The following is a 21501-nucleotide window of genomic DNA, read 5'->3' as shown; positions in this document are numbered from 1 at the left end:
AAAAGTAGAGGAAGATGGGCACGGATGTTATCTCAGGGCCAGTCTTCCTCAGCAAAAAGAGGAGGATTGGCGGCAGATGTTAGCTCAGGGCTAATCTTCCTCAAAAAAAAAAAAAAAAAAATTCAGTGGAAGAGGTGGCCACTCTTCCTGCCTAAGGTTCCCCTCTTCAGCTGGGTTCTGGAATCTCCCTACTCAAAGTGGGGTCCTCAGACCAGCAGCCTGGGTGCTCGTTTGGAAATGCCCCACATCTAAAGGCTGAATCGAATCTGTATTTTAACAAGATCTAGGACTTCATGTGCTCATTAAAGTTTGAAATGCTCTTCTAGATATATACGTCTTCCCCTCACTTAGGCCCCTCAATCATCTCATTTCTTTCCTGTGTTCTCAATTTCTCTCTGCTGTTTTTTTCATTCCTCACGTAGGAATACTCTTTTAAAAGCCCTCTGCTGACCCTACCCCCAACCCAGCTATGACTTTATTTCTCTCCGTTTCTCAACGAAGAGCCTTGAAGGAGGTGCCTTTACACCCTGAATCCATATCTTCACTTCCTGTTCATGGCTCAACCCACTACAGTATAGTTTAATTACCTACCGAATATCATCTGGCTCCTACTATATGCCAAGCACTGTACCAGACACTGAAGATAAAATGGCGTGCAAGAGACATGGTCCTTGTCTTCAAGTGACTCTCTCCGAAATTTTGACATAGATCACCACCGACTCTCTAAATTGCCAATTCCAGTAAGCACTTTCAACTGATTATCAGATAGGAGGATCCAGTGGTCTTCTGTAAGTCAAATGTTAAAGAGATTTTGCAAAAATATAAAGTAATGCTACTCTTATCACTAATATTTTTAAGAAAATAGTTATTTTTATAAAAATGTTATTTGTGTTAACAAGTGAAGGGTTTATTTTTATTTCTAAATGAATTAATATTCTTAAAATTTGTTTTACTCTCTAATATTCATAGATCAACAGATACAACCCCTACAAAAGCTCCCTTGGGGGCTGACCCTGTGGCTAAGTGGTTAAGTTCGTGCACTCTGCTTTGGTGGCCTAGGGTTTCGCCAGTTGGGATCCTGGGCGCGGACTGGAACCTCTCATCAGGCCATGCTGAGGCAGCGTCCCACATAGCACAACCAGAGGGACCTACAACTAGAATATACAACTATGTACTGGGGGGCTTCGGGGAGAAGAAGGAAAAAATAGGAAGATTGGCAACAGATGATAGCTCAGGGCCAATCTTAAAAAAAAACTCTCTGGGCTCCTCAATAATATTTAAGAATGTTAAGGGACTCCTGAGATGGAAAAGTTTGAGAACTGGATCCCATTTTAAATCTTGGTCAGTTTCTCAACAAATCCCTAATGTCTACATAGCTATCAACTATAGAATTAATATTGAAGGGATATGAATAAATTGACCCAAACATTTTCTCTCCTATGTTCATTAATTTAGCTAATGATGTCACTTTCTCTAGGCATTCCATGCACAGTAAAGAAACAGTAGATGGCTACCAGCCCTGAAAAACTAAAAGCCTTTACTGCAACACTTGAAGCAACGGAGGTGCATGCTCTTGTCCTCTGAAAATGAGAAAAGTAGGGTAAAAACTAAAACAGTAAGGTGAACAGTTGGCTTTAAGCGTTCTTCCTGTGTTTATTTTGCCCATAAGCCATACTTTCTAAAGTTCTTAAAATCAGTACTGTTGTGCTCTTATCTTGAATACTTCATATGTACCTGATTATAAAGCCTTACCAGAATACAGCTATAAGAGCAATTATTCTTATTATATTAAAATAAAGAAATATTTAAAGCATTTGCATTTTGTTTATAAAAGAAATCAGTTTCTCAGAAGATGCATCTTTTAAATTATACCCAGGCCATGAAATAGCATGCTTTGGTCTCAATGGTAACAAATATAAACAACATAACTTTCCTGTGTACACTATTATCAAATGTGTATACTTCTATAGTGGAGATGGCGGACAGGAAGAACTTCTGGCTTCAAATACTCAGTATTCATAGCAGAGTAAAGAAAAACAACTTTCTACTGCTTAGCCCTAAAGGAAAAGTCAAATGTAATCTTTTGTCATCTTCTACCACAGGTCGTTAATCTCTGTAGGTAACACAACTTTTCAGCAGACAGGTTTTACGACATTTTTAAAGAATAGTCTAATTTACAACCTTTGCATGTGTTTCAAGTCATTTATGTTTAGGATACAAACAAAGCCTCAAGCAATTTGGTTTCATCTTGTTGTCACAGAACATGTGCAGGACACAGAGATCTCATCCTTTAGTTCTTGAAGGACACACTAGTGAACATAACTGAAATACCATCTATGTTTACATATTGATAAAGGACACAGGTTTGAATCAATTAAAATGTGTCATTCATATCATTTGGGATTTATTCTTGACCACATGGATTTTTATTTTGAATAATTCAATTCATACTCGTATGTCTTGTGGATTAGAAAGGCTTTATTATATATTTCCAACCATTTTAAATAATCCATTTTGCAAAATAGCTTTCAGTATAGGTTATGCACATTTAATGCCTCTAAACCCGGGATTTTCAACCACCATATCAATTAGACAATAAGATAATGCTTATAATATATAGCCTTTATTGTCTATATAACTTCCCTATAACATCTAGATGTGGACTGTGGAAATGTCACACTGGGAACTCCCACCTATCAAGCAGGTGGAAGCAACAGACAGGTTCAGAACCACTATCCTAAACAAAGAAGTCCAGAGAAAAATTTAGAATAACTTTTTATTGAAAAGCAAACAAGCAGGAATATACAGGAAACTAAGGCATGGTGGATTAGTCTGATCAACTGGCTCCGTTGGCACAAAGGAAAAAATGCCCTTCCTGAAGATGAACCTTCTACATCACAAAGTTCATTCACTTAAGAGGTCAAATTTTGAAATCAAAAGAAATGACAAGGCAATTTCTCCGATCTGAAAACTCAGTATATTCGACTTGATTTTCAGTAGTAATTTTGTTGAAAGCACAAGGAACCTCATTTTAATATCTTAGCAGAGAATCTTGTAAGATAAAAAACATTAAGTGTGTGTGTACAAAGTCTTCTAAGTTAGCTCGAAAAACTTTACAACCTCTTCAAAGAGGTTTTACTTTAACTTTAGTCAAGGATTTAAATAATACACAGAAAATTTAGACCAGTTATTTGCCTATTCAAGGTATGAATGTGTGCAAGTGTGTGTGTGTACATATATATACATGCACATTTGTGTGTGTATATACATATACTTGTTAGTTCCCAGGTAATGCATATATATATACACACACATGCATACATACACAAATATATATATATATATATATGTTGTGTATATACATATATGTAAGCTTTCCCTAAAAGAAATAAATTTCTATTGAGAAGTTTAAAAAGTGATGAAAATATGCCTCTTCACAATTTTCTTACAAGCACCAATATAGGAATCTTAAGCCTGCAGATGCTTCTTTTGAAAGCTATAGTATTGAGCAACATTAATGGCTAAAAATCTCTCTTAAATTATATTGTTTTCATTAAATGAAAAAAGCAGGCTGTACGTTGTCAACCAGCAAAAAGAGAAATCAGTTTAAGAGGCAAAGAGTTTATTTGGGATCAAAGAATTGCAATTCGGGGAGCACAGATATCAGGTAGGAACTAGTGTCCCAATTACAGGAGAGGGGCTCAGGGGTTTTATGCGAAAAAGGAAGGATGAGGTGAACTGTATTAAGGAAGAGTTCATTGGTGCTAGATGAGGTAAGGCTAGGTTTGTACTTCACAGATTGGCTTGAGATTCGGTCATCAGTAAAAGGCTAGACTTGTACTTCGTTGATTGGTTACTGATTCAGTCATCAGCAAAGTCCAGTTTCATCAGTCCTTACAAACAGGATATTCTTGTCCTTTCTGACTTCTTGGAATGTTGACAGTTTGGTCCATTTTGGGAGATAAAGAAAACAAGACATGCGAAGGCAATTCCTCTGAAAAGGCTGCTCCACTCTATTTTAATATGGCTCCACTCATGTCACCTTTCACAAGGTTATATACAACCCAATTACAAAGCTCACATAATATGCACTGCAAACAGATTTAAGATGGAATGAAACTAAATTTAAATCCTATTTCTTTGTTTAAATAATTTCTACACAGAATTAAAGATAGTTTTGAGACATATTAATGTTTAATTCACCATATAATACAGGTAACTTTAGTCACAAATGAACATGGTAAATACTACGGGTTAAATATTTTGGAGTTCATAAATGTTCCTCTTTTACAATAATTTAAAACAAACCATTATACCCAGTGAAAGGTGATGTTTAGTCAATTCCCAAAAGTGCACCAAGCAAAAACACTTAAAAGTTTCAGTTCTTATTTTAATTGTTTCCCCCAAATATATTATGGTCATTAACAGCAATATACAGAAATGACCCACAATTTGACCCCCCTTAGTGTCTCTCTACAAGTTTCCATACAAAATTAACCATTAATCTCTTCTACTAAGTGCCAAGATTTAAGAAAGTGACTAAACAAAGTACTGCAGGAAATACAGCTGAAGGACTAAAATTCTAGACATAAATCTAAGATGGGAGAAGCAAGAGAAAATTTTCAAGTTGTATATTCCACAAGGGACTCTCACTCTAAAAGTGTGTGCAAAGGAATGCTAGCCCTAAATGCTGCTCCATAAAATGTTTAGAAAATGATATTCATAATACATAGAATAATTTTTTTAAAAAAAGCTCTGAGGAGTTCTGGTTTTTTTTCAAACTTCAAATGTTTTCAAAAGGTACTTGACCTCAAACTCTTCTTGCTCATTAACAGTCTGCCAAGTTAGCATTCTTCATAGCAAACTGAGAAACTATGTAAATTCTCAGCGAGATGCCACTGATTAAGGACTTAAGAAATTATACAGTAAGAGAAATCCAGCAAGGCAACAGGCATGAAACTGTTTTGGAATATTTAAAATATTTAAGATAATATACAAGATAGACATGAGAGCAAGATGCAAACAACTTAACAACAGAGTAGAACTGGTTGTTGTTATTGCATCATGAAAACATCACCCACATACACAGTTTTTCAAGTTGTTTCAGATTATTTCTTCATCCCTATTGAAATCACTTCATTCAGGCCCTCTTCACCATAGAATGGTGGTAAATTTAAATATCTTCCAAAGCGATCTCCCTCATTATGGTCTATTTTTTCTAATACAGTGCTTTCCAAACTTAATATGCATATGAACCACCCAGGGATCTTGTTGAAAATTCAGGTTCTGATTTAGCAAGTCTAGGGTGGGGTCTGAAATTGTTTATTTCTAACAACTTCCCAGGTAATACTGATGTAACTACACTGAGAATAACAACGATCTAATCCATTCTGCAAGCCACTGCTCTATTACTCTTTCTAAAATACCACTTACATGACAGAACGAATCTGTGTAAGGAATCTGTGTTAACTCAGTGAATCATGTATAAACATCTACACTCAATTTTATCAGTTCAGAACTTCATTCTGGACCAATCTGGTCTTTCTCCTTACTGCTATACTCATTCCAACCCTTTTTTTTGAGGTAAAGTGTATAGTATATGGTGAAGTACAGATTTTAAATGAACAATTCAATGAGTTTTGATAAATGTATATACCTGTGTAACCAATACTCTCACAAAAAAAAATACAGGACAGTGCTGTCACACCAACCATGTTTTGACTCAGCTTTACAAATACCTTCCACCTTTCCACTGCCTTCCACCTATCCTTTAAGACTCAACTAAAGCCCTTACTTCTTCAGAACACACCCTAAATTCGCTCACATACCTCTCTCTAAATTACTACTACTTTTAAGACCTAGCCATCACCACCTCTCACTGAACTAATGCAGTGGGCTCCTCACAAGTCTGTCTACCTCTGTTCTTAACTCTCTTCCCAATATATTATCCACAGAGTAGTCAACAGTGATCTTCTAAATTAAAAATCGAACCAGGTCACCCTTGAAAGCCCTCCAATGGCTTACCATCACACCTGCAATAAATCCAAATGCCTTTTCTTGTATTCCTGTGTCACTAAGCTCCTGCTTCGCTGACCTCATCTCTTGCTCCTTTCCCCATTACTTTCTATGCTCTGGTCACATGAACTTTCTTTCTCGTCCTACAACACAGCGAGATTTCCCCGCTTTAGGGACTGTGCATTAATTATTCCCTCTACTCTTCCCCACCACATTTCTATGACCGGATACTTTTTGCTATTCAGATCTCAACTTCAAAGTTACCCCCTCATAGAAGCTTTCCCTGACCAGAAAATCTAAAGGACACACCCAGTCACTCTCTAACACAAATATGACTTTAATTTTCTGCATAGCATCTATCATTGGTTTATATCTTATTAACACATTTCTTATTTGTCTCCTCACAAGAACATAAGCTCCATGACTAAGGAACTTGTCGATAGTGTTCACTGCTGTAACTCCAGCATCTAGAACAGTGTACAGCTCATTAGAAGTAGATGCTCAACAAACACTTCCTAAATAAATATGTTAACACATACGATATAATATATAGTCATTACTTTGCAGAGGGAAACTGTGCCTGTGTCTCAATACAAAATCTCCCATTAACTTTAAAGAGAATAAGAAAGCTATTGCTAGTCATCAAACGAAGTAAAACTTTCACAAGAAAGAAAGGGAAGAAAAGAACTGCAGCTTTAATTTTGGGCAAAAATAATACAAAACATGGATTAAGTCAAAATTTAATTCACATAAAGTTTAATCAGTCAAGTTAATGAAAATATCAAAATTTTTGAGTTAGTGTATGGCAGCAGAAATTTAATTTTTGTTGCAAATAATACAGTATTTGGTGTTTCCATTATTGACAAGCTATGCTGCAGAAAGAGCAATTGCATTGAATCTTAATTCATCAGGGTCACGTTCCATAAACTTCTTGCAAACTTCTATGGCATCCTATAGAGAAAAAAAATGTATAATTTTTCAGTTGATAAACAAGCGTTTTACTTACAAATGATAAATAAGTGTTTCATATTTTCCTAACTCATACTGATTTTATTCTACAGACTTCTTTTTCCAAATGAAAAATAACAAAGCACATCAGAAAAGTGAATGGTTAGTAGCCTAATTTACTTAGTACAAAACTATAAGATACAGTGTGTTCTTTCTTAAAATGCTTTTAAGAAACTTTTAACCTGAAAATTACATATTTCATTGATTCTAAGCCACACAATTTGTTCATAAATTTAAAAATCTCAAATCGGGATCAAGATACAAACAGTATCTTGGCTTCAATGAAATATGATGTGCAACTCTTTCAATACTTTTCACGTCTTTTTCAAAGTTGACACCTGTTCACACAAAGAGCTCTGAAAATCTCTTTATTTGCTGTTGGTTTTTAACACTAACTCAAATTTTTCTTTTTAAATTTTCTCAAGAAAGCAAGGACAAGGAAGCATGCAAACACAGAGAAAATGTTATACAAGTGATCTTTAGAGATGTTTTAAAGATAACAAGAACATTAATAACACAAAGTGGACCAACAAGTTTTATTGTTACCTCTAATAAAGTTTCATCACTAGTTTCCCCGTGATTAATTGGAAATGGTTTCCGTCCATCTGTGGAAAACAGACAAACAGTTGAAGGTTTAGCTGTTTGTACAAGATAATGTACTTTCAACTTCCATTTCCCTTTTCCCACAGTGAGGCAAAAGTTAAAAGATATTTAAAATAAAATATCCTAAAACAAATATTTTAAATGTGCTACCTATGAGGTTTTTTTTTTAATTGAGTTATTGATAGGTTACAATCTTGTGAAATTTCAGTTGTACATTAATGTTTGTCAGTCATGTTGTAGGTGCACCATTTCACCCTTTGTGCCCACCCCCCACCCCACCTTTCCCCTGGTATCCACTAAACTGTTCTTAGTCCATAATTTTAAATTCCTCATATGAGTGGAGTCATACACAGATTGTCCTTCTCCCTATGAGGTTTATTTTGTTTTTTCCTGAGGAAGATTAGCCCCGAGCTAACATCTGTTGCCAATCTTCCTCTTTTTTTGCTTGAGGAAGATTAGCCTTGAGTTAATATCTGTGCCACTCTACCTCCACTTTATATGTGGGTTGTCACCACAGCATGGCTGACAAGTGGTGTAGGTCTGCACTCAGGATCTGAACTCAAGAACCCAGGCTGCCGAAGTGGAGCACACCGAACTTAACCATTATGCCATGGGGCTGGCCCCTCTAGGAATATTTTTTTACTGTTAAAAGTTATTAGAATCTTGCTTCCATGTTTGAAAACCTAATTATCTTCATAAACATAATTTATTAGAAATATATAGTAGCTTTAATTTCCTAAAAAGAATATGCAAAATTAATCAGTTTTTTAAAAGTTACAACCACAGTTTTTACCCTCAGAAATATGAAAATATTCTTTCTTCACTTTGAAAGCTAAATCAGACAGCTCCTAAGTAAGACTGACACGTTTATATCAATGAAAGGGACCCACAAGGTTTATGTATTACTACTACTAATTGTGTACACCAAGGCAGTAGTATAGACCAACAATCTAAATAACAGGATTATTCTACTGACCACCAAAGATAATTAACCACAATTATAATCATCTTGAACAAACTAGTATATTTTCAATACTATGAAAAAATGAAAAAGTCCAGAATTATATAAATTTATGCTAATCCAAAATTAACTGATACTCTAAATCCAAAGCTACAATCTCAAATGTCTTGTAAGTGGCACTTCAAGGTCAATCCATAAAACGTAATTCCTTCTCTCTTTTTTCTTCTTCCCAAAGCCCTCTAGTACACAACTGTATGTTCTAGTTGTGAGTGCCTCTGGTTGTGCTGTGTGGGACGCCACCTCAGCATGGCCCCACAAGCAGCGCCATGTCCACACCTAGGATCCGAACTGGTGAAACCCTGGACCAGCGAAGCAGAGCGTGCGAACCCAACCACTCGGCCACAGGGCCGGCTCCAATTCCTTCTCTTTAATTCCAAGGCTTCTTAACATAATAACACTGGAAGAAGAAGAAAAAAAAAACAGGTATTTTGTGACTGGGAGGGAGGCGTAAGGAAAGAGGGTGACAAAAGAAAGCTGAATCCTTATCTTCAATGTGGGAAGTCAAGAAATAACACTGAGGCCACTTCCACCTCCAGCCAGGATGGGATAACTAGTACCTGATGAGGCCTCCTACTGGAAAGAACTAAAAACCTGGACAAATACCTGAAACAGTGGTTTTTAGACAGTGGGAAACAGGTAGCCCAGAAGTGTAGGTGAGCCCAAGAGTAGTCCCAGCTTTCTGCCAGGGCAGGAAAGGGAAACCGAAGCAGAGCACAGCAGTCTCAGTGAGCTGAGGGGAAGGAGAGCAGAGCTCAAAGAGGCTGAGGCAGCTGGAATCTGCACAATACCACGAAGAACGGAGCTACCTACTCTGAAGGGCTGTTGCTCTGTCTGGGCCGGGCCAGGATCAGTGGGCCAGGTGGGGTCAGGGAGCAGTGTGTCTGCAACTGAGCGTTACGCTGGAGTAGCCAAGAGCTTGTTTATATGCAAAGGGAATGAGTAAATCAGAAAATACCTGGAAGATAATGGAGAAGAACACTAGAATAAACTGTATACTATTAGATGGAATTAGAAGTGTTGATGTAAGGGTTAGCCCCATGGCCTAGTGGTTACGTTCAGCACGCTCTGCTTTGGCAGCCTGGGTTTGGCTCCCAGGCGTGGATCTACATCTTGGCAGCGGCAATGCTGTGGCAGTGACCCACATACAAAATAGAGGAAGACTGGCACAGATGTTAGCTCAGGGCGAATCTTCCTCAAGCAAAAAGAGGAAGACTGGCACAGATGTTAGCTCAGAGCAAATCTTCCTCAGGAAAAAAAAAGAAAAAGAAGTGTTGATGTAAATGAATGCTTCTTTCTTTTATTTTTTTTAAAGATTGACACCTGACCTGACATCTGTTGCCAATCTTTTTCTTCTTCTTCTTACTTTTCTTCCCAAAGTCCCCCAGTACATAGTTGTAGATTCTAGTTGTGAGTGCCTCTGGCTGTGCTATGTGGGATGCTGTCTCAGCATGGCCTGATGAGCAATGCCATGTCTGCACCCAGGATCCAAAGTGGCAAAACCCCGGGCCGCTGAAGCGGAGTGCACAAACTTAACCACTCGGCCACAGGGCCAGCCCCAACGAATGCTTTTAACATACAGATAAACAGATATGATTGTGTGTGCATGTATACCCATATTTACATACGTGTGTATGAGAATATTTATATAATACATACAAATATTTCCTAGTTTTGTCCTCTGAGAGGACATAGAGGCAACAATATCTTAGTAGCAAAGAGCACTCTAGCACCCAGAAGTTGGTTCTAAATACCATTTTTCAGTAAAAGGTACCAGGGCTCTTTGGAGAGGTAACTGAACAGAGGGCTGGAGCAGGAAAAACAAAAGATGAGCCTGGAACATCTTGTTCCCCCTGAAAGTTAGAAAGCGCTCAGAGTGACAGTGACAGATCAAGAGGAAAAAAGGGTTCCCTTCAAGGCCTAGTCTGGACCAATTTGACCATCAAAACAAATGATAATAATGAATTGCAACCTTTTGAGTAAAATATAAATCCATGAGTCCATTCTAGCATGAATGGATGAATGAATAAATAGCTGGAAAAGGAAACCTTCTCATGTTAGAGGAAATTTTTTTTAAATTACCATTTGGCAACCATCATAGTGATAATCAATTCAGTCAAGAATTATCAACGGATGCTAAATCTGATAGACAAAGGCTTAGTGAGAAACTGTATAGTTACACAGTCTTGAAGTATCTTCTGGTAAATATTTATTCATTATTTATTAATAAATATAACATAGTTATTAATTAACTTTATAATAGAGAAACCATGCAGATATATCTAAACCAAGTGATAAAAGTTAGCACCACCAATAATGAGACAAATTGACATCACATGCCTCCTGAAAGGATGCACTGAGAAGGTCACAGCATCACGTCTATGGTGTATGTGCCAAAAATGTAGAAATCATGAGGAAATATCAGACAACTCAAATTGAAGGATAATCTCCAAGTCACTGGCCTGTACTCTTAAAAATAAATATCAAAGATATGAAAGACAAGAATAGATTGAGAAACCATTCCAGATTAAAGGAGACAAAGAAACATGACAACTAAATGCAACACACAATCCTGGACTGGATTCTGAACCTATTAGATAGGACATCACTGTGAAATCAGCAAAATCTGAGTAGGGTCTGTGGATTCGACAGTAATACTGGATCAACAATGTTAACTGCCTGATTTTGATAGTCATATTGTAGTTACATAGGAGAGTATCTACTTCTTTTGAGGAAATACATACAGAAGTATTACAGGATAATGGGGCATCAGGCCTGCAACTTATTTTCAATAATCTATGGAATCTGAGTAAAGGGTTTATGGGAACTCTGTATACAATTTCCCTAATATTTATAAAAATTCAAAATTATTTCAAAATAAAAATGTTTGTATGTTTCAAAGTATTTCTGTTATTTCAGGTAGACAATAATTTGCTTAACAGGTTTTTAATCTGATGGGTCAATCAGTTCTGAACTCACTTCCAAACCCCTTTGCTTTAATTTATCCATAAAGAGTAATTACATCTATTTAAAAATATATACTTCCACCCCTCTACATATGCTGGGAACTACATGAAGCCCTAAGGAAAAGGAAACCGTGATGACAAAAAGATCAATAACTCAGTCCCTTTCATCAGTTAACCCTACAATTTAGAACAGAAGGAATATATTAAAGACTACCACTATCCTTTGTTTAATAAATGTCTTGTAGAAATTACCTTGCACCACGTCTACAATCATATTTTTAAAAATAAGGTTACTTAAGAAGCGATTTTTTTTTCTTAAAAACCGTATGCTGTTCTTTTATCCACTGTTTTCTATTCACTAGCTCAACACTCCCCTTGTTCAACATTCTTTTTGAATTTATTAGGAATCCGCATCAGAGTTACTGTCAATTTCCTTTGCAATGAATCAGCAACTGCCCATCTTCATTTGTCTTGTACTTATCCCGGTTCTCCGTGACATCTCAAAGATTATGGCTTACCCTTAGAACTCTGAAATTCTTTAAACTCATTTAAAGAATGTAATTCCCAAAGGGCTCTAATTATCTATCAGCCATATTGATAATTCTTCTTGCTAAAGGATACCCAAACCAAACAAGACCTCAGTAGTTCTGCCTTTCTTTTCTGATGTTCTTACTTTAAACCAATTTAAAAATCTTTTTCTGTTGATCTTGGCATGCTATAAAAGAGAATCATTCTTCATATGTAGGTTACTCTTGATACATGGCTTTCCATCTACTGCTCTGAGCACAGAGAGCTAGCTAACCAGTCAAACTGAGTTTTTTAGACAACTCTTTAATCTCATTGAGATAGAGGTTTTTTTCCTAAACATCTTTTAGATGCTATTGTTTGTTCTGTTATTAAGTCTCTCATTCTCAAAGTCACCAGTACTTTTACAGTCTCTGGTTATGGACTGTATTTATCAGTTCTTTCACCTTTCATAAATCTACTTTGTTGAAGTCAAGAGAATGTGTCTGGTAAGTCTCAGCACACTCTTAACTTCTACTTCTACCAGTTATTCCTTATTATTCAAAATTCAGAGTAGAAACTCAGCTTTTAACAATCAGTCTGACATTCGAAATCCCCATCACTATTACATCTTACCTCTATGTAGATTTTATAGGCTGAATTAGCAGAGTATATCTTCCAAATAGCTCTGCAGGTCTGTTACATACTCCCATAACAATGCCTTCTTTTCATTTTAGCGTGATTCCTACTCAAATCTCTCTACTGTTGTAGACCGTCCATTTCTATAAATAATATGTTCTTTCCTTTCCTTGTCCCCTTTAATAGAGCCATTTCTTTTTAATAAGGTATATGATTCTGTTGCCATATTCCAAACAAAAAAACCCATCTAAATTTTACAGACCACATTTATAGTCACAATCTGAGTCCTTTCAGAACTCTTCTTGCCTTTAAGAAAAATGAAAGTGGCAAGTTCATATACAGACAGAAAATGAGAAGAGAACTAAGTATCTAGAAACTGAACAGGACTTTTGCTTCTTTGTTTATTTTGCCTTTTTAACTCAAGGAAGGTCTCATGGAGAATGACAAGAAGGACTCTTAAGTACTATATACCAATTATGAAAGAATCATAAGAAGTTTCTTCTGTCCGAATAAATCAATTAAAATTATGAGGATCTCTTCCAAGTAGTCCCTAAAATAGTCCACCTATAGTTAAACTTGTAAAAAAATAACTGCTAGTATGAGCCAAAATACCAAGTAATTAATCACAGGTACTTTGACACATGCTTTAAGGACTGGTGCCAGAAAACACAGACTCCTGTAAAGTCTTTTAAAAGATCAGATGCAATACAAAGGGATAGTACAAAAGCCTGGAAAACTAGTGATACTCATTACTGAATACAGAAACTAGTGATTATGAATATTACACTATTATTACACTATCTTTTAAAAGTAGTTTCAGGATCAAGATGGTTCATCCAGATGTTGATGATAATTCACTCAACAATTTAGTAAAGGTTGCTGAAGTGATTTACAGGAATTTCCTATAACGATTTTTGCTTTCTTGCTTTGCTAAAATGCAGAGGTAGTATGTAAACATTCTTGAATTACAAGCTACTTGAACATCAAAAAAAATTTTCTTCTTTCTAGTAAAAAATCTTAAATGGAAAACTTTCATTATGCCAACTCAATGTTATGGGCTAATCGAATGAAGGAAGCACAATAAATATCAACAGTCCCATTTATCATAAATACAGACTTTCCCATTTAGCATTTCTCTCCCCAGCATAAATTAAGATAGTTCTTACCTAATTCATAGAGATGCCCATCCACGTGAACTAACGCAATGAAATGAAGGTCTACCTTTTCATCTGGACTCGGGGCCTGGGACAGGAGAGGAAATACACATCACATACGCTAGTAGTCAAACAAACCATCAAGCACATGTAAACACATACAAATAACATCAGATGACATGAGAGAACATTTATCCAACATAAGCCAAGGCTCAATCTTTGATGTGGTGGACAAAGAGTGAACATGCCTACATTTGTCACATTATGCTCACGCATGAACAAGGAAAACATTGACTAAAAGCACATCTTTCTTCACCTCAACTGATCTAAAAACCTAACATTTTGTTCACCTTTTAGAAGCCCCAAGCTCCTAGCACAATACCTGGTACATAGTAGATGCACAATTCGTGCTTGCTGAATGAAATGAATGCCTGGAAAGATTCGTTGAAATTTAATGATAGCATAAACAGAGTTAAAGAAATTCTTTTCAAGTTAAATTTTAAGACGTCAAGAAAGTGAGTTCTTCCCTTAATGACTTGATCTTGATAAATCATTTTTTGAATAATGCAGTACAAATAGAATAAAATAAATACCTTTATTCACCCTAGATTCAAAAAGTTTAAAAATGAAAAAATAGCCCAAAAGATTAAGGCAGGGGGGCGGGGGAGGAGAAGATACGAGCAAATTAAAGTACAATAAACTGTAGCCTATTTTTCTCTGGCTTTCTTAGTGAACTATTTGAAATTAAAACTATAATTAGGGTTTTTTAGCTTACTAAATTTAATTTTCATGAGCAATATATGCTACATCTCTTAGACATTCAAATAACTCACGCAAAGTCAACATACGATTAACTGGCACTGTCTATAATATGCAGTAACTACACAGTTAATACTCATATGTGTTAGCTATATATTAAATCTAGATGATTTGAAATGAAATGCAATCACTATGAAATACAAGTGCAAATTTTAGAGGCAAAAGTTTTAAAGAGGCATAAGTCAAATTATATTTTATGTGATTTAACATCCTGTAAGTAACACAATAGTATCTTAACTCTAGAATTTATACTTTTTTCCACCCTCAAGTAACTATAAAATTTTAACTAGTTGTAATATGAAGTTTCCAGATGCAGAAATTGAAAGGTACAGAATAAACATTATTATCTTGGATTTACTGAATGCTTCTGAAACAATTACAGATAGAGTGACTCATCTAATCTCACATTATTCTTCAGAGATCATCTCCCTCAAATTATAAACGAGAGAATTGCAACATAAACAGATGTGGCAAACTAGCTTTTCCTAACTTCAATTGAGAACTAAAGAATTCCACAGTTGGTAGGATTCAAAGTTACCTAGTTTCACACTGTTGCTCTAACACCAGACTCCTTTCCAGGTAGCCCCATCTTGTGGTGGCCCCTCCAACAACAAGGAACCGCCAGTAAGTTTTGAGGCAGTCCATTCCATCTTTGGACAGTTTTGCTAGTTATCCCTCACATTGAGGTGAAAGTATATCCCCCAGTATTTTCCGTCATCTTAGAAAAAGTCTAATCCCTCTTGAACATGATACTTCTCCAAATACTTAAATATAGTGATAATGAAGTCCCTTACTTTCCTGGTGAGAGAATAAAAAACAGTGATCACTCAATCCAATATCCTCATTTTACCAACGACCAGAAGATAATTCAATTTTTCAAAGTTAAACCTAGGCAATTCTACAAACTATAAATTCAATTCTATAACAAAAATACTATAAAGAATTCTTTAACCAAAGAGGAAAGGGTCTCTCTTGTTTTATTCACTTTAAGACATAATTCTCCAATAGGATATCAAGTGTCTTAAATCTTTTAAGCTATTACGCATTCAAAAACTATTAATTATTTTAACACCATCTCTTAAGAATAATACATCTTACAGCTTCTATTTTGCATATTTTGTCGGCAAATACAACCGTGCTGGAGGTAAAAGCAGTACAATTAGAGTCAGAGACGTGAACATGGACCCAATCCCTGTGAGCACTGGGTTTCTTAGCTGTTTTGAGGTTTAAACGAAAGGCATGCAAGTACTTTGTAAATTATTAAGTGCTAAATAAACATTATGTATTATTACAATATTAATACCATATTATCACAAATGTAAGAAATCACTAAATCTAGTGCTCAAAATTGTGAATCATTGTACCTTTTATCCAAAAGTGCACACTAAAAATATAAAACTCTAAAGAAGGCATGAAAAGCCTTCAAAGCATTAAAAAGATAAGTAAAGCTCAAAACTTCTAAGCCTTTCACAAAACCTCAGTACTTATTATGAGCCTGTTTCTTTGGTTAACTTCAATTAGTCTGAGAGTCTGAAATCTGCAATTATCCAATTGTGTAAAAATTATTCCACTAAAAACAAGAACAATAAATAAAAAGCAATTTCTAGTAAGCCTTCCATTTCAAAAAATAACCAATAAATAACTAAACAAAAGGCAAAACCCAGAAGCAATAGATTGGATCATTCTTACCTATATTTTTATATATTATTTTTTACAAAGTTCTCTAATTTAGAACACTTCATATCACCTCAAAAAATTCAAAAGTGATATAACAAATCAATTAGACAGAAATTAAATACTGAATAGAAGTTTTGAATTATTAAAAAATATAGTTTAATATATCTATAATTGTATGGCACTTAAATATATACCAGGCACTATTCTCATATAAATCCTATGAGGTAGTTAATATAGTTATACTCATTTCATTCTCAAGAAAACTGAGGCACAGAAGCATTAAGTAGCATGCTCTAGGCCACACAGCTAGTAAGTGATAGAATCTGGTTTCAAACTTAGGCACTGCTGTTCCAGAATCCATGTTCTTAACCACTAAGCTATGAAAATATTTATGAAGCTAAAAAGCAATGTAATTAATATGAAGCAAAGATCAACATTATATAAAAACAAAGAGGGCCCGGCCTGGTGGCGCAGCAGTTAAGTGTGCATGTTTCACTTTGGCGGCCCAGGGTTTGCCAGTTCGGATCCCAGGTGCAGACGCGGCACTGCTTGGGCATGCCGTGCTGTGGTAGGTGTCCCACATATAAAGTAGAGGAAAATGGGCACGGATGTTAGCTCAGGGCCAATCTTCCTCAAAAGAAAAAAAAAGAAAGAAAACTGGAAATGCCCATTTTAATGACATGTTCATTTATATTTAGACTATTTTTAAGTACAAAGGAATTTATTCGTATTTAGAATCAATTGTGCCCAAGCAAGAATTTACCTAATTAGAGTTTTACTCTGATCATCTAATTCACCTTATATCTCCTACTGTGCCAAACATTGTGTATGGCATAGCAGGGAAGCAACAAATATCAAATGGATAAATGAATAAAAATGACAAAATGTTGTGACCCAACGAGGATAATGAAACAGAGAGACACTAGTTTATTGATACTCAGCACAAATGAAAAGCTATTTTGATGACCATACTGATATTTGGTGGAAGCAGATGTTTAAGGAAAACTGCCAAGGCTCCACTTGATAGTTTGAGCATAGCTCTAGAAGAGTAAATCAGGGGGAGGAAAGAATGTTTGACGCCAAATTTTAATTTTTTTTAAGCATTAAATGTATGTGCAATCAGACTTCCTCTGGCTTCAAAAGTTCTGATGATTTACAGAAGTGTCAAGTTTCTTATAAATACATGGCATATACCAAATCTTTCAGATATAGCATTTCTAGGTAAGCTCTACCAAATCACGGTCATTGCTATTAACAGTCTAAATATGAAAGACAAGAGCTATAGCTGCCTAATCCTGCAGTTTATTTCAATTATGAGAATTACCAGAATTCCTTTGTCAATCTCAACATTTAAGATAATTAGCAAGATTACAAGAACAAATATACTTTTTAATAGTTTGCCAATATTATCAACCTAAGAAGGAGAATTCATAAAATTTAAGGGAAGCCTACATCAATTCACAAGGAGAAAATCTTCACCTCCTACTTAGAAAAGATCTTTAGAAACTGAATAGGCAGGGAAGATTGGTTCAAGATTAAACCAAGTACCTGAGCCACCTCAGGGAATAAAATAGTTTAGATGAAACACCCTACACCATGAAGGATTAGATTAAGGATAGAGTAAGTAAAGTGACCCCAGAGCATGACAAGAGGCTAAAGTCATGTTTAGACACATTTAGAAACATGAAAAAAAATAAAGTAAGAGATGGCAAAGAACTTGGAAGGTACACAGCATTTGTTGACCTAAGTCAACTAAATGAAATTGGAAAGATGAAAGGTAAGAGAATACATATTCACTTCAATAACAGAGAGGAACTTAAACATTATCATGAATGTCGATCAGTACTCATCAAAAGGCAGGCACCCTTATGTTGGCAGGATATGGAGTGGAAAGATGGATGTTCACCAAGGCACTGGTGAAAGTCAAGCTAGACTGCAAAGCATAGAGGTATGCTTGCAATCTTATTGGGGGAGAAATAGCTAATGGTTGAGTGAACCAAGAGAACAGCACTTTGAAGATTGAAGAAGTTTAAGGAAAAAAATGGACTGCCCTTGTCACTGGAAGAAGAGATGGAAGATTGACTACACTTACAACAGAATGGAGACCCAAAGATGGTAGGCGTAAGAAGGGTCGCCAGCGACGAAGACGGAGAGATGGACTGGTAGCTTTTGCAGGGCCTACATGGTTACGTTTGACCCAGGGCAGGGATGCATGGTGACACAATGATGAGGCCTTCGTTCTGCAGTGGCTAGAATGAGGCTGTGATGAGGATGGCGAGGAGGACTACACAATTAAAAAAGAGAACATTTTACTTAGACCACGTTACTGGATGATCATTTATTCTTAAAAGCAACGTATGGTCATACTTGTATTTATATGGCCTAGTACTTTTAATCAACCATAATCTAGAAAAGGATTGTAAACGAATATTGGTTAGAAGCGGGTAAAGTGGAAATATATAACCAAGGTATAAGGTTATATACCATAGCTTCTGTAAGTGCACATCTAAAATATTTACATATCCTCATTTGCATAGCACAGACTCATGGAATTGATTATTTAAAAGCCACTAAAATGGACTTATTAAATCAAATTGTTTTTTAAAAATGAACACACACAAAACATCTAACACATACAAAACACACAAAGAATAATGTGTAGAAGAAAACTGTATGGTGACAGGCACTGGTGAAAAGAACTCCTTAGAGCAAATAAGCTCTAAAGGAAAAACCTTCAAAATATAAAGAAGAGTAAAATAAATCCCTCTGAAGCTGATGACTTGTATAAACTATCCTCTTATGTAAGCGGACAAGTTAAATGGAAACTATCATGGCCTATTAGCCATCTTTTAGTAAACAATAGTATCAGTTAAAACACATATCACTTATTTTGTGTCAGGTACTCTTTTAAGCACTTCACATGTACCAATTCATTTAACCTCCCAGTAACCCATGAGTTAGGTATTATAATTATTCCCACTTACAACGGAGGAATCAGAGAACATAGAGGTTAAGTAAGATAACCGAGGTCACACTGCCAGCAAGTGGCGGGGCTGGGATTCAAACACAGGAAATTTAGTTCTAGAATCCAAAGATCCTAATCACTATGGTGTATAGGTTAAGTGGTCAAGAGAAAGATTTTAACACTAATTTATTAGACCATATTTTAATGAGGATAGGAGTAATCCTCTGAAAATTAGATATTTTGAGAGTTGCCCTTTTGAAAACTATTGTACCACAAAAGCCAAATCTGACCCAAGTTTCCATGAATGTACATGCTTACACTAACTAATTTATTAACGGTAATCCAAATGATAATTTTATAATTATACCTCCAATAAGTAAAAGCAGTACATGAAATAAAAAATTTAATTTAAAGCAGTACGACAAAATTATAATCACTTATAACCATAGTAAGATGAAGCAATAAGTACAGATATTAAGTCCTTGCTTAGTGATACTGGATTTCGCTAACCATGACCTATCCTCTTTAGGAAAATGAAGGGGTGTTCCCCGAATGATTTCTAACACTCTTTCAACCCTAAAAATTCTATGACCTTATTTAGTACTTTCAATCTATGCAAACAATACACTAACTGATGAGAGTTTAAAAAACATGTTGGTGAACACTTCAGCTGCTCATATTAAGAATCAGTCAACCAGAAATACAGTCGTGTGTCCCTTAATGACAGGGACACATTCTGAGAAATATGTCATTAGGTGATTTTGTCATTGTGTGAACCTCATAGAGTCTACTTACACAAACCCAGATGGCGTACCCTACCACACACCTAAGCTATATGGTACTAATCTTATGAGACCACTGCTATATATGCAGTCCATTGTTGACTGAAATGTCCTTATGTGGTGCGTGAAGGTACATAAATGAATCCTACACTTGGCTCTATATGGGAACAAAGGTGTATATAATGAATTGTTCTCACAGACATAGTCTAATCAGAAGTTTGTCATATTCAATCTGATTAAATTTAAACAAGAGAAGAAAGGGAAGGAAAGAATGGGGAAAAGGAAAAGGGAAATGCTCGAAGAAGAGAAAGAAATGGAATAAATGGAGAGGGAGAAAGCGGTAACTAATGAGTAATGGAGAAAACAAAAATTTTCTAAGAATCTGGGGAGGGAGAGATTTCTAAGCCAAAAGTAGAACTGAAGGTGTACAGCGAAAGAACGTGTAAGGTTTGGGCAGGTGATATGGGAATGGTATTCCCGGCAAAGAATACGGCGTGAGAAAAAGAACAGAAATAGGAAGAAGTAGGACATGTTCTGAAGACTAGACGATCAAGTCTGGGATTTGATTTTACCCTTTCAACCTAAAAAGTCAGCCTGTTACTTTTTCACGGGTGCTGGCAGAAGACCTGAGACTCCTGGGTCAGAGAAAAAGCACTTTACTCATAGCACAACAAGGAGTATGGTCGTCAGTGTGATTGTGTCAATTCACATGAGTGCAACACAGGGGGCCAGGCAGATGGCTGCACACACAGCAGGCTGCATTAGAGGAGAGGAATATTGAGCTGGGGAAACTGACGTTTTATAGTAAGCAGTAAGCAAACCCGCTCTTTGTTCTGGAGGCAGACATTACCTCATCCCTCATGGTTGCTTACTGTGAGAAAAACGATTTCCAACTTCAAATACGATGGCCCTCTTCTTTGGCCACTTTTGAAGAACCTTTTTTAAAACTTTTGTTTTGGGGGGGAAAATTTCAAACTTAAAAAGGGTTACAGAAACAAAAATAGTACTGGAAACACGTAGATTTGCCTACAACATTTTATTCTTAATTTGCTTTATCATTTGCACTAACACTCTCTCTCTTCCTCTCTCTACATAATTATTTTCCTAAACCATCCGAGGGTATGTTACATATATCATGGCCTTTTACTCCTAAATACTTCAGTATTTCCTAAGACTGAGAACTTTCTTACATAACAAGTTATCACTTCCATAATTTTATATTGATATAATACTTTTACTACTTTCATCATTTTATAGATATAATACTTTTGTCTCATCCTTCATCCATATTTTAATTTTGTCAGTTGATCTATTCACATCTTTCGTAGCATTTTCCCTCAGGATCTAATCT

General features: G+C 35.8%; 1 protein-coding gene across 7 annotated transcripts in view; it reads right to left on the bottom strand.

The window, feature by feature from the left end:
* Nucleotides 1–2762: 2762 nt before the first annotated feature.
* The window catches only part of UCHL3 (ubiquitin C-terminal hydrolase L3), a 112039-nt gene continuing 93300 nt past the window's right edge, over nucleotides 2763–21501 (bottom strand). For 4 of the 7 annotated variants that reach the window (XM_070239884.1, XM_070239883.1, XM_070239882.1 and 1 more), the window contains exons 6-8: nucleotides 13920–13995; nucleotides 7570–7628; nucleotides 2763–6966 (exon numbers count right to left, since the gene is read on the bottom strand). In XM_070239884.1, coding sequence (XP_070095985.1) covers nucleotides 6883–6966; nucleotides 7570–7628; nucleotides 13920–13995 — 219 coding nt within the window. In that variant the 3' untranslated portion in view covers nucleotides 2763–6882. Of the gene's footprint in view, nucleotides 6967–7569; nucleotides 7629–9015; nucleotides 9045–13919; nucleotides 13996–18495; nucleotides 18688–21501 lie in introns of those variants that run through there. The other 3 variants (XM_005601275.4, XM_014732133.3, XM_070239886.1) reach the window with 2 other exon arrangements.

The sequence above is a fragment of the Equus caballus genome, chromosome 17, assembly GCF_041296265.1.
Source record: "Equus caballus isolate H_3958 breed thoroughbred chromosome 17, TB-T2T, whole genome shotgun sequence".
NCBI lineage: Eukaryota > Metazoa > Chordata > Mammalia > Perissodactyla > Equidae > Equus > Equus caballus.
Note: the sequence above shows the minus strand (reverse complement) of the source record. Positions and strands in the feature narration are given on the sequence as shown.